The sequence below is a fragment of the Suncus etruscus genome, chromosome 14 (assembly GCF_024139225.1).
Source record: "Suncus etruscus isolate mSunEtr1 chromosome 14, mSunEtr1.pri.cur, whole genome shotgun sequence".
NCBI lineage: Eukaryota > Metazoa > Chordata > Mammalia > Eulipotyphla > Soricidae > Suncus > Suncus etruscus.
In genome coordinates, this window is record NC_064861.1 from 32,241,695 (window position 1) to 32,254,307 (window position 12,613).

Consider the following 12,613-nt stretch of genomic DNA (forward strand, 5'->3'; position numbering starts at 1 on the left):
TAAGAAATGTCTATGAAAAGAAAATGGAATAAATTGAAGGAAGCCCCCATCATCACTGTGGCCTGAGTGAGTGGAAAAACTACTCAAAAATGTCAACCAGTCAAGCCACTGCAGTGAACTACAGAGATCTGTGAACCCAAAGCCTGCCTGATCCAGCAACCTTCCCAAAGACGACATCACATGATCAAGAGACAGAGTTAGGACCCACCAACTTTCTTTGTTTCAGCATTAAACATTATGTCCCTGGGGCTGGAGAGATAGCATGGAGGTAAGGCATTTGCCTTGCATGCAGAAGGATTGTGATTCAAATCCCATAAGGTCCCCAGAGCCTGCCAGGAGCAATTTTGAGTGTAGAGCCAGGAGTAACCCCTGAGTGCTGCCAGGTGTCACCCAAAAACCCCAAACCCCCCCAAAACAAAGAAACAAACATTATGCCCTTAAGGCTACCTGCATTGTGTGTACCTGTAAGTTACCTGTAAATGGGGCTTATTCCACCACCCTCTCCCCTGCAGCACCCAGGGTGGGGGCCTATGGAATCTTCTCTGCCTCTAACACTCCCTTGTAACTAACTTGCCTTTTCTTTTTCTTTTTTTTTGGTTTTGGGGTCATACCCGGCAGCTCAGGGATTACTCCTAGCTCTATGCTCAGAAATTGCTCCTGGCAGGCTCGGGGGACCATATGAGATGCCGGGATTCAAATCACCATCCTTGTGCATGCAAGGCAAACACTTTACCTCCATGCTATCTCTCTGGCCCTTAACTTGCCTTTTTCTGTTTTTTGTTTGTTTGTTTGTTTGTTTGTTTTTGGTTTTTGGGTCACACCCGGCAGCGCTCAGGGGTTACTCCTGGCTCCATACTCAGAAATTGCTCCTGGCAGGCTTGGGGGACCATATAGGATGCCGGGATTTGAACCAATGACCTTCTGTATGAAAGGCAAACGCCCTACCTCCATGCTATCTCTCTGGCCCCTTAACTTGCCTTTTTCAATAACACTTTTCCACTGACCTTGTCTATGAGGGTTTCTGAGCCCACACTAACTGTTCCAGAGGCCTGAGGCCTATTGATGCTTATGTGTCTTCTGAACCTAGTAGCAGATTAGAAGGGGTTAACAGTTACCTCCTTGGACACAAAGCTGTATCCAGAAGAAGCACATAGTCCACTGGCAAATTAGACTGTCCCTCTCAGTTCAGGGGCCAGAATACTTTACTTTGAGAAAACCTCTGACTGGGGTGTGGGAGTGGTGAGGTGAGACCACCCCTGACTGGTGATAGCTGTGATTTTTCCATCTCTATTAAAGGCTGAAATGATAGATCTGAGATCAAGCAGGGGCTTGTGGAACTGAATAGAAATCTCTGGCCTTTCCCCCTAGACACAAATATCTGCAAATTTCTGAATGCCCAGCTCTATGCATTTTCTGCTTGAAAAACCTAAAAGAAATATATAAATATATGGGCTGGTCCTCTATCCAGAACCCCTACAGGCTTGCCAGAGAAGTGGTTTTGGGCCATTTTTTTAAATCATAGGGAAATAATCTAATGGAACATCAGTGCTTTGGAACTGCCAGGACTGAGAGTTCTGGCTTTCATCATTCGATTCCAGCACATGGCCCACTGGGCTCCTGGGAAGTATCTGAAACCCGTAGCTCCAGCCACATGAACAGGAGGCTGTACATGGTGTTTGTTTGGACCTAAAAACAGTGCCAGAAAGCAGGCTCAGTGTTATGAGCATTAGCATTGCTCGGAGATGAAGGATGTTTGCATTGCTCAGGGGTGAAGGGTGCTAGTGACCCAGGCCTGAACACAGAGACTGGGCCTAGGCTCTTGCCATCTGGCCACTTCCTGTAATATGGGACCAATTTCTGCCTCCTCTTCTTTTCCAAGGGGCCAGGCTAGTCCTCAGGACTCTTTTGCCAAATTTAGGCTTAGGTCCCTCCTCTGACTTCCTCAGGCCCGCCTCCCCACTGAGCACCGACTGGAGGCAAGGTGGGGATCTTGGTTAGCTCATCACCTCATTCTATCCTGCCCAGGTCTTGGGAGCTGGTGAGGGATGCCTAGTATGCCCTCAGGGGCCCTTTCCTAGAGACCTTCCAGAACTCACATCCTTTCTAAGCTGAGACATCCCTCCATAGCTTTGTTCTGCCCTGGCCTTGCCTTCCCAGAGGCACAGACAGCAGGGAAGGCCAATCCCAACTGAGGGAGGGGTCCCTCTGGAAATCCAGGCAGCCATGCTCTGTCATTTCCAATTTGTACAACACACTGGTGGAGTCTTTCCTTCTCACAGCTAGGCCCCTGGAGAGACTGAAAGCTCTCTCCTGCATTCTAATTGCAGGGCATCTGCATGGCTTCCCTGCCTTTTCTAAATCAGAGAACACTTGCTTCAAAAGGACCTAAAAACAGCAGCAAACAGAGTGACGCAGTTCAACCTTCTCCTTCAAGAATGCGAGGGTGGGTAGGGAATTTGCCTGACACCTGGCCTAGCCTGGTTTGATCCTCGACATCCCACTCCAAGACCACCAGGAGTGATCCCTGAGCACAGAGTCTGAAGTAACCCCTGAGAACTGCTAAGTGTGACCAATTAAAAAAATACAGGGGTCAAAAAAATATAGAGAGGTGGGGGCCGGAGAGATAGCACAGTGGTAAGGCATTTGCCTTAGACGCAGAAGGATGGTGGTTCGAATCTCGGCATCCCATATTGTTCCCCAAGCCTGCCAGGAGCGATTTCTGAGCATAGAGCCAGGAGTAACCTGCCGGGTATGACCCAAAAACCAAAAAAAAAAATATATATATATATACAGGGGTGGCAGGGTGCTGAGGTGGGGTTCCCACTGTGAGCACCTTATCACTGAATCATGTTCCAATTCTGGGTGCCTCCCACCACATGGACATCAGTGTGGTCTGCTAACCTGACCCAGTGAGGGTGCCCTTCCTGCAGTCCCTCCTGCCCAGTACATTATAAGGAGTCCCACTCTGCTTGCCCCCTCTCCTCTCTTGAACAGCTGCCCCTACCCCTACCTGAGCATGTCCAGGCTCTAGTTCCCAGCAGCAGCTATAGGAAAGACAGACAGATGATCCAGTCTTTTTCTCTTGTAGGTACTCACGGAAGCCAGCAGCGGCCAGGGCCAGCATCTCGTCCGCGTGCCCTTTGCTGGAGTGCAAGATTTCTTCATCCCCCCAACCAACCTTATCATTAACCATGTCAGGTGAGAGCCACTGACCTCACAGGGTCCTACAACACCAGCTGAGTTCCACTTGGTCTCTGTCCCCGCCTATCCTTCCAGGCTGCCTTGGGCCCTATGGGAAGGGATGAAACATGAATTCCTCCCTGGTCTTAGTTGTTAAGGGTGAAGTGAAAGGCCCATGGAGGTCAGGAAGCTGTACTCTCTTTTTTAATATATATTATCTTTATTTAAGCACCTTAATTACAAACATGATTGTAGTTGAATTTCAGCCATAAATTGAACACCCTCCCTTCACCAGTGCAAGATTCCCATCACCAATGTTCCCAATCTCCCCCTCTCCCACCTGTATTCGAGACAGGCCTTCTACTTCTCTCACTCATTAACACTGTCATCATAGTTGTCAATGTAGTTATTTCTCTAACTGCACTCATCACTCTTTGTAGTGAGCTTCATATTGTGAGTCAGTCCTTCCAGCCCTATTATCTCTATTGTCTCTGGGCATTATTACAATAATGTCTTTTATTTTTCTTAAAACCCATAAATGACTGAGTCTATAATAGATTCCATGTACATTCGTGTTCTAGGAAATTTTTATGAGTTCATCTCTCCTGGCAGCTGCATAATATTCCATTGTGTATATGTACCACAGTTTCTTTAGCCATTCATCTATTGAAGGGCATCTTAGTCCTAGTCCAGAGAAAGAAATGTCTACTTGCACTACGAGCTTGAGGAAGAACCCCAAAGGTGGTGTAAGTGATGAGACCCCTCAAGCCAGCACTGGGGCAGCGAGCACAGACAGCTCTTTCCTACTCTTCACAAAACTTTCAAGTGAGCACTTACCCTGCTCAGAGGTGTAGTTATTCACGTGGAAACTATACACACCCTGCAAAAAGGAAGTCCACAAAGGCCAGATCGGAGCAGCTATCCCACCCAGCACCCTTCGAAAGGCAGCCCCTAAATAGCATCTCCATCCTCAGAACTTCTCTGCCAACTCAGCAGAATCAGGCTCTCTTCACCTTGGCCCCTTCCTTCAGCACCTTCTCAAAGGCACCCAGGACCAGAGAGATAGTTCAAAGCCCCTGGTTATATTCCCAGAACCTTACAGATACCCTCCAACCCTCCATCTCTGAGTAGCCTTTGAGCTCCTCCAAATAAAATAGTCTACAATAAAGAAGAGAAAAAGGGACCCCAAAGGAGGGAGTGCAGTGGACAGAATAGGGACCACTGTGACAAAACTGAGTGCTGAAAAGAAGTAAAATGATATGCATGGCACTCCTTCAGTAACAGTTTTGAAAACCACAGTACCTAAAAAGAGAAAACAGTGGGGGAGAGAAAACAGAGACCGACATGTCTGCTATAGAGACAGGGAAAGGGGATGGGGTGAGAAAACCAGGAAAATGATGGCAGGAAAGAACAGCAGTGAAGGGATGGGTGTTGAAACACTGGATAACTGAAACTGAACACCAAAAGCTTTTTAACTCTGTATGTCACGTAATTTGATTAAAAAATGTTTTTAAGGAGTCTCAGGGGCCAAAGCAATAACACAACAGGTAGAGCAGTTACCTTGCATACTGTAGACCTGGGTTCATTTCCTATCATTCCCATATGGTCCCCAAAGACTGCCAGAGTAAATTCTGAGGACAAAGCCAGAAGGAACCTCTAAGCATCACCAGTGTGGCCTAAACAAAACCAAAAAAAAGGAACCCCTAAAAGAGGAGGTGCTAAAGGCCCATCGGCACTCCTTTACCTTTATTTTTTATTAAAAAAAAGTGTATAATGATATGATTTTATTTTTTTTAAATATCTTTATTTAAGCACCATGATTACAAACATGTTTGTAGTTGGATTTTAGTTATAAAAAAAGAACACTCCTCTTCACCAGTGCAACATTCCCACCACCAATGCCCCCAACTCCCTCCTCCCCTATCCCTTGTCTGTATTCGAGATAGGCATTCTATTTCTCTCACTCACTACCATGGTAATGATAGTTATCAGTGTAGTCATTTCTCTAACTGCACTCGCCATATTTTGTGGTAAGCTTCATATCAGGACCAGTCCTTCCAGGCCTCATTTCCATTGTCTTTGGGTGTTATTACAATAATGTCTTTTATTTTTCTTAAATCCCACAGATGAGTGAGACTATTCTGTGTCTATCTCTCTCCCTCTGACTGATTTCACTCAGCATAATAGTTTTCATGTATAGGAAAATTTTATGACTTCATTTTTTTCTGTCAGCTGCATAGCCTTCCATTGTGTAAACGTACCTTTCTAAAGAGTGCATGACCCAAAGAATTAAGTCCAGGGACCTCCCCCACTTTGGCTCCCTCCGATTGGGAGTGCTGAGAGCTCAGGGAGGGGTGCAGCCTGACTTTCAGGGGCATCCCCCAGTCCCTGATGGCTCTTCTTCCCGCCCAGGTTCGGCTTCATCTTCAACTCGTCGGACCCCGCCATTCACAAAGTGGACCTGGAAACCCTGGTGCTGATCAAGACCATCAGCCTGGAGAGCCACGGCTGCGTGCCCCAGGCCATGGCCCACACGCACTTGGGGGGCTACTTCTTCATCCAGTGCCTGGCCCACCGGGGCAGCACCCCGCAGCTGCTCCTGGACAGCGTCACGGACTCGGTGGTGGGCCCCAACAGCCGCATCACGGGCACCCCGCATGTGTCCCCAGACGGGCGCTTTGTGCTCAGCGCCTCCAGCAGCAACCCCCACTTGCATGTGCAAGAGATCACCGTGCGCGGGGAGATCAGGACCCTCTACACCCTAAAAACCAGCGGGGCTGTCGGGGACGTGGCCTTCCAGCGCTCCTTCACCGAGGGCAACCAGTACCACGCGTATGCCACGCTGGAGTCGGAGCCGGGCCTGCTGTTCGTGGAGCTGGCCACAGGCCAGGCAGATGTGCTGCAGAACTTCAAGGAGCCGCCCCGGGGCCCTGCCTGGCCTTGGGGGGCACCCCGCAGGATCGTGAGGGACAGCGGGCTCTTCGGACAGTACCTCCTCGCACCAGCCAGCGAGTCGCTGTTTCTGATCAACGGGAGGCAGAAGGCCCTGCGATGCGAGGTGGCCGGCATTCCCAGGGGGACCACGGTGGTGTGGGTGGGCGAGGTATGAGGGAGACACAGAGCAGAGCTCCCCCAACCCACCCACCGCCTCGTCCGTCCGGACCCCGCAGCCCCCCAGCAGGCGCTCTGTACATTTTCACAGACAAAAAAAAGCAAAAAGCTGTCTCCGCTTCGTGGCTCCACGCTGGTCTTGCAATGTCCCAGTCTGAGGTCTGCGCTGCTCTGCTCGAGAAACTGGGGTTCCTCCTCTCCCTGATTGATTCTCCATGCTGAGAGCCCTTGTGCCCGGGAGAAGGGATGGGCTCGTCTGCCCCGTCCCTGTGGACCGAAGGGCAATGCCCTGCCCTGGGACAGAACTCACCCGCCTGTTGCCCTTCGTGGCCTTCACATCCCCACTCCCCTCTGCCACCCCCTGCCCTTGGGATGGGGGTACTCAGGGCAGCGACCTCACTGCCCTCACTCTCCACAGCTGTTTCCCCGCTTCTCTTTTCATTTGACTCGCTCTAAGCCCAGGGAGAGCCAGCAGGGCACGCTGCCTCGGGTGGGGTGGGGGAAATCACTCGCTTTATTTTGAAAATTTTGATTAAAAACTAATTTTCTATCATCGCAAGTGCTAGTCAGCAGAAAGAGGCGCTCTGAGGTTCAGCCCCACACCTCTGGCCACAAGCCTATCCACACCGATGACCACCCAGAACCCCATAGGGGTGGAGATGAGGGTATACCGTATGGGCCTGCTTTTTACCATCAGAGAAAAACAATCTCTTAGTGGGATCCAGCACTCCCAATTCAGGACAGATTACGCGTGCCTATGGGTGGATCTCCAGGATACAGTAGGGTCTTCATGGTTTCCTTAGATGCTCCCTTTACAACACAATTTCTTTACTTCTCCTCTCTGTGTCCCCTCTTCCCCGTATCCTCCATACAAAGAGCCCATTCCAGTATTTTCAGACCTGCAGACCCTTTCTCTCCACTCACAGCTTTTCTAGCCCACAGAATTTACACAGGAGCTGGGGCTGGCATACCTGCATGTTCCAGAAACCTCAGGCTCTGCTGGCATCACTGCCTCTCAGCTGTCCTGGGAGTAAAACTAAGCTTCTCAGTGAGGAGGGGCCCCATCCGGCTCCTAGCACCCCTCTTCCTCTCATATCATGATCAACACACACCTGCTTTCAGGCTGGGCTTATTCATTCTCTTTGCAACTCCCAGACGTCAGGAGAGGAGCCCCTCACAAACCCTTTAGCTGCTGTGGGCCTTTTAGCATCACCCTGAATTTCCTGCCCACCTGAGGAGTCACCTCATCTGAGGAAAGCTAGCACAGAGTCCACTTCACACTCAGTATCATTTCCTCTCTTCATTCTCTGACTCCCACTCTGCTATTTCGTGTCCCACTGAGGCAGACCCAAGTGAGCACTCAAAGTTGTTCCCTCTGAGGAGATGGGAACACAGGGATTGGGGAAAAGGGCCCAGCTTTGCTTCTCATTCCTGCCTCAGTCCCAAACTCCCACTTTCATTAGCAAAAATCTCCAACTTTCATCAACTTCTCTCTTGGAAAGAAACATCATGGAAATTTGAGGTAGCCCTTGGCGGACACAGTCTCTGAGCCTCTGTGAGGGAGAACGCCAGCCCACACTCACAATGGTGACAGGCTACAGAGTGACATGATATGCCCACAGTCTTGTCTGTGGAGGGGCTTCTGAGGGGCTTGGTCCTGTCACAACCCACCCCTGCTGAAGAAGAGTAGGCCCATCCTTGCATACTGTCACCACAGGCTTCTAGTGGCTGCCAGACTTAAGACACAGCAAGTTGGAACAGGAGCCCACAGTTTGGAAACAGCACAGAAGGCAAATTCACAAAGGAGCCAGAGAATGAGGGGAGGCATGTTTTCTCAGCAGTAAAAATACAGGAAATCCAGTCAGCCTCTGCTTATCCCTTCTCTTTGCAACCATCAAGTTATGCCACGGGTATGAAAAGTTTCCCCGGCGGGTGGTGCTGTTGGCCCACACCAAAGGTCAATGAGCTAGCTGTCTAGCTGCTCTCACCACAGAACTGTTCCTGCTGCCTAAACTATCATCCCCAAAGCCATTGACACCATGAACTTTCAAAATGACTTTTGGAAAGAAAATTTTACACCACCACCCAAAAAAAAAAAAAAAATATATATATATATATATACATATATATATTATTTACTATAACATATATATCAATACAGATTGTGCTGATCTCATAACAACACATCAATAGTAATCTACACTGCTAAGAAAATTTGAATATGAAATATACCTTCATAGCCCAGCCCAAGAAGCAGAACTGTGCATGCAGATTTGGGGTCCAAATGGAGAGACACCCAGAAGAGGGTGTTGGGGTGTGAATTGGTGAAGACTGCTTCAGGTTAGCCTGGCAGGGAGACCTGCACATCAACAAAGGCCACAGCAAACCTGACTAGCAGGCTGTGCTGCAGCAGACCCAGCATCTTTCTCCTGTCCCCAAGTCCTTCAAGGGTCCTGCTTCTGGCATATCCCTGTGGGGCTGTGAGGACACCACTCCCAGGTTCACCCACCACCCCTGGCCTTGCTCCAGGAGAGAATCTTGAAAGCAGCCCCAGAAGATATCATCTCACAGATCCCACCTCTGTGCATGAAAGGGCTCCAGTTTGGGGCAGATGCCAGGAACCAGCATTGAACCTCAAATAAAGCAGAGCATGCCCAGACGGAGCTTTAAGAGAAGCCTGGAGGTAGCTCTGCACGCCAGCATCTTGTTTTCTGTTGACCACTAACCTGTGAACTAAAGGACATTTCAGAACTGAGATGTGAAACAGATTCAGTCTGGATATATTTTTCTACCAGGGGCTTCAAGCGTCGTCGATCCCTCTCTCACAATGCGCTTCATCCAGACCCGCCTCTCAAATGCTCCATCATCTTCTCTGTTCCCACCCCACCCAGTATCCTCATCCACAATCTACCTCACATACTGCTCCCACCCACACACCAGGTACCACCAGGCAGGCAACGTGGGTGATCTGGGCTGCCGACATGAAAGTCCTATGTCAGCTCCCCCCCACCCAGACCCCAGTTTCCACACCAGGCGCACTCAGAGACCATCGGGACACAGCCCCTTATTGCCCAGCATCCACACCCAAACCCCCCATCACCAACTTAGACCCTGGAGACCAGGAAAATGTCAGAGGGCAGCTGCAGTGGGTGGGAACAGTCACACACAGGAGTGGGGATACCAGGACCTCAGCCTTGGCTTTTTCCATGGGGGTAAGAGCTGTCTCTTCACCCTGCCTCACAGCACCTACAATTCAGGGCCACACTGATCTCACCAGCACAGCATGCCGGTGGACTTTGACCCTGCTGATGCCTCACTTTGGTGTCCAAGTGAGAAGTCCCTCAGATGCTACTGTTTGTTCCTTAACTGGCAGGTAGGCCAAGCAAGTTTTTTCCAAGAAAGCCACTAGCTTCTTGGTTTCCCTCCAAAATCAAAACGTGCACAAATCAGAGTGGGGTACAGAGTGCCTGTCTTCACTGCAGGCCCCGAACCCTTGGTGACATGTAGCTCATTTCTACCTACACTGAAGCAAAGCAGACCAGCTCTCAGCCCTGTGAGTGTGCAGCTATGTGGGGAGTCAACCACACCCGTGCCATGGCCAGACTCCACAAGAGTGTTCAGCATCTCCTCTGGCCAGAGCTTCAGGCTCCACAACCTCTACCCCGAGGCCACCTGGACTCACATGGGCCCGTCCATTTCTCGTGGACCAGACAACACACGTTAAGGCCCAGAGGGCTCTGTGGGCTTAGCCTGTATCCAACAAAGCAATAACTGGTGACTCACCTTGACCTAAGTCTGGTGACATGGCCAAACAGGTCCATCCAGCCCTTTGGTGAGTCCTTCTACAAGATCAAAGCCTTGTCTCAAAGAAAACCAAACTCTTCTGGGCAGCCAAAGGGCCACAAACTAATCGAAGAGCATTTGCAAAAACCATCCTCCACCGGTTGGCATGACTTCCAGAGAATGAGAAGCCTTGGTCCCTGTGACTTCAGCTGCTTTCCAAGATGAGGAGCCACAGTCTACAAGGCACTCCCCCACCTCAGACCCACAGCACCCACTTCTGTGGCTCCCCCATCCACATCTGCTGGCTTCTGTGAATAACCAGTGTCCCTCCCCTCTTGGTCCAGCCTGACCCCTGTTTCCCCCACTGCTTGTGCTTTGGGAAGGCTGTGTGCAGTGATCTCAAAGCAGAACTGGGCATGGAGTTTTGCTGGCAGGGTCCCACACACTTTTGTGCTGTCATGTCGCTGAATGGCCCTTGAGCTAACAAAGTCACACACATCATTGGTCCTGTTCAGATCCCCCCTCTCACCACCCACCTCAGAAAACTCCAATCTCTATGTCAAGGCAAATTGTATTATTTTGAACAGTTGTGTAAACTCCAAAATATATTTTCTGTAATCACTGGTATTTCTCAAAAGCTCTCCTACAGTTACATGTGAATTTTTCCTTATTTATAAAATATATATAAATTATTTTTAATACATCCACTTTAGTAGAGATTTGTACCGACATGAGAACCGGACGTGGCATTTAAAATGAGTTTATTTACTTTGACGTCCCACACAGTAGCGAATACACCAGATCTCTCCACTTGATACAAAGATGATTCACAAATTATCATCAAGTATTGTCATTGTAAATGTTCTTTTTCTGAGGATTTTTTAATAAAACCTGAGAAACGTGACCAGTTTGTGGTGCCTTTATATCTACAACTGTTCAGAAAATATGATTAGGGCAAGAATACTGGGGGTTCTTCCCCCTTCTCTTCATCCCTATACCAAGTTTCTTCTGGTAAGAATGAAGCAGCCCCTACTCAGACAATCCCCTCAACACACACACACACACACATACACACATGCTGCCAAATCAAGCTGCCACTGAACCTAGAAGTCTTTGCCCATTAGTGAAGAATCTGCTCCCCAAATACAGAGCTGTCAGGAGACAGCTCACAGGCTGGAGTCAGGCCTAGCGCTGAACTCACTCCCTGGTCCCACATGCACACATACCCTGCCCACCTCCCCAGCAACACTGCATTGCTTATCTATGCACAAAATGGTCAGGTCTGTGCTGTCATACCATCAGGCTGAGTAGTGCAGGATGAGGAGACTCCAGAACCCCAGCACTACTAAGCAGCCTCCCCACCACCACCAAAAATTGCACCACCAGCATCTGGCTCAAAAGTGCTCACTCTGGATCAGGACTAGGTGTTGAAAAGAGATAAAGTGACATCCATGATACGTTATCAGTAATAGTAGCATGAGCCACATTGTCTAAAGGGGATAAGGAAAAAAGAAAAAGAAAATATTGCTGATCAAGTGGCAGGCCACTAAAGATTTAAAAAAAAAAAAAAAAAAAAAAGAGGCAGGCCAGGCCAGGTGGCAGGAGGGAAACTGGGAACATTAATGGAGGGAAGTAAAACTGTTAAAGAAATAAAGAAATGAAAGGTTGGAAAATGTTTCAACATTTTCCATGATGCCTGAGACTCAATCATAAATAACTTTGAAACTCTGTAGTTCACCTTCATACAAATGTTTAACTTTTATATGAAAAAATGAATAAAGTTTCTTACCACCTTCTCACAAGCCCTTCAAATGCACCAGTCCCTAGACCCTGAAGTGTCCCCTGGTTCTCACCAGGTCAATATTTTTATCCCATCTGAGCTATATAAAGTGCTGGGTAATCACCAAGCCTATGATGAAGAGCACATATATGTAGGTGCCAATGCTGTGCCAGGAGGGAACAGGGAGACTGGCAGATTAAAGCATCTGGACACAGGCCTATGATCTCACTTCCTGAGATGCAAGCCTGGCCTTGAGCTAAGACCTTGCAGGAAAATAAGCAGGAGCTGCCCCTGGGAGAAGCCAGGAAGTACAGACACTTCTCTCTCAGCCCGGCTGAGCTTCTAGTTAGTTGGCCATGCTTGATCAGTGCTGGTCTCCACACAGACCCAGCCAGAGAGAGTTTGTTGAAGCAATTGGTTTATGCAATTGTACAAGCTAGAAAAGGGCAGAGATCCAGTGGGGAGATTGGAAGCATGGCCCAGGGAAGAGTCACAGGTTGTTCAATGTTCCTCTACATCAAGCATGGTACACTTGTTCTAGTAAGGCCTTTCACCTGCTTTGCTCAGCAACTGATAGCATAAACATTACTTTCAGGGGACCAGAACATTAATACAGTTGGTAGGGCACTTGTTTTGCATGTGGCCAACCCAGTTCAATCCCCATTATGGTCCCCCAATCCCTGATAGGAGTGATCTGATGTGGCCAAAAGACAAAATTAAAATTTACCTTCAGGATCTAGAGAGAAAATTCAACAGGCT

At 48.9% G+C, this 12,613-nt stretch overlaps 1 protein-coding gene across 1 annotated transcript in view; it reads left to right on the top strand.

The window, feature by feature from the left end:
- Positions 1-6,850, top strand: part of FSTL4 (follistatin like 4) — a 336,185-nt gene extending 329,335 nt beyond the window's left edge. Inside the window, exons 14-15 of the mRNA XM_049786821.1 lie at positions 3,089-3,198; positions 5,593-6,850. Coding sequence (XP_049642778.1) covers positions 3,089-3,198; positions 5,593-6,289 — 807 coding nt within the window. The 3' untranslated portion in view covers positions 6,290-6,850. The remainder of the gene's footprint in view (positions 1-3,088; positions 3,199-5,592) is intronic.
- The last annotated feature ends 5,763 nt before the right edge of the window (positions 6,851-12,613 follow it).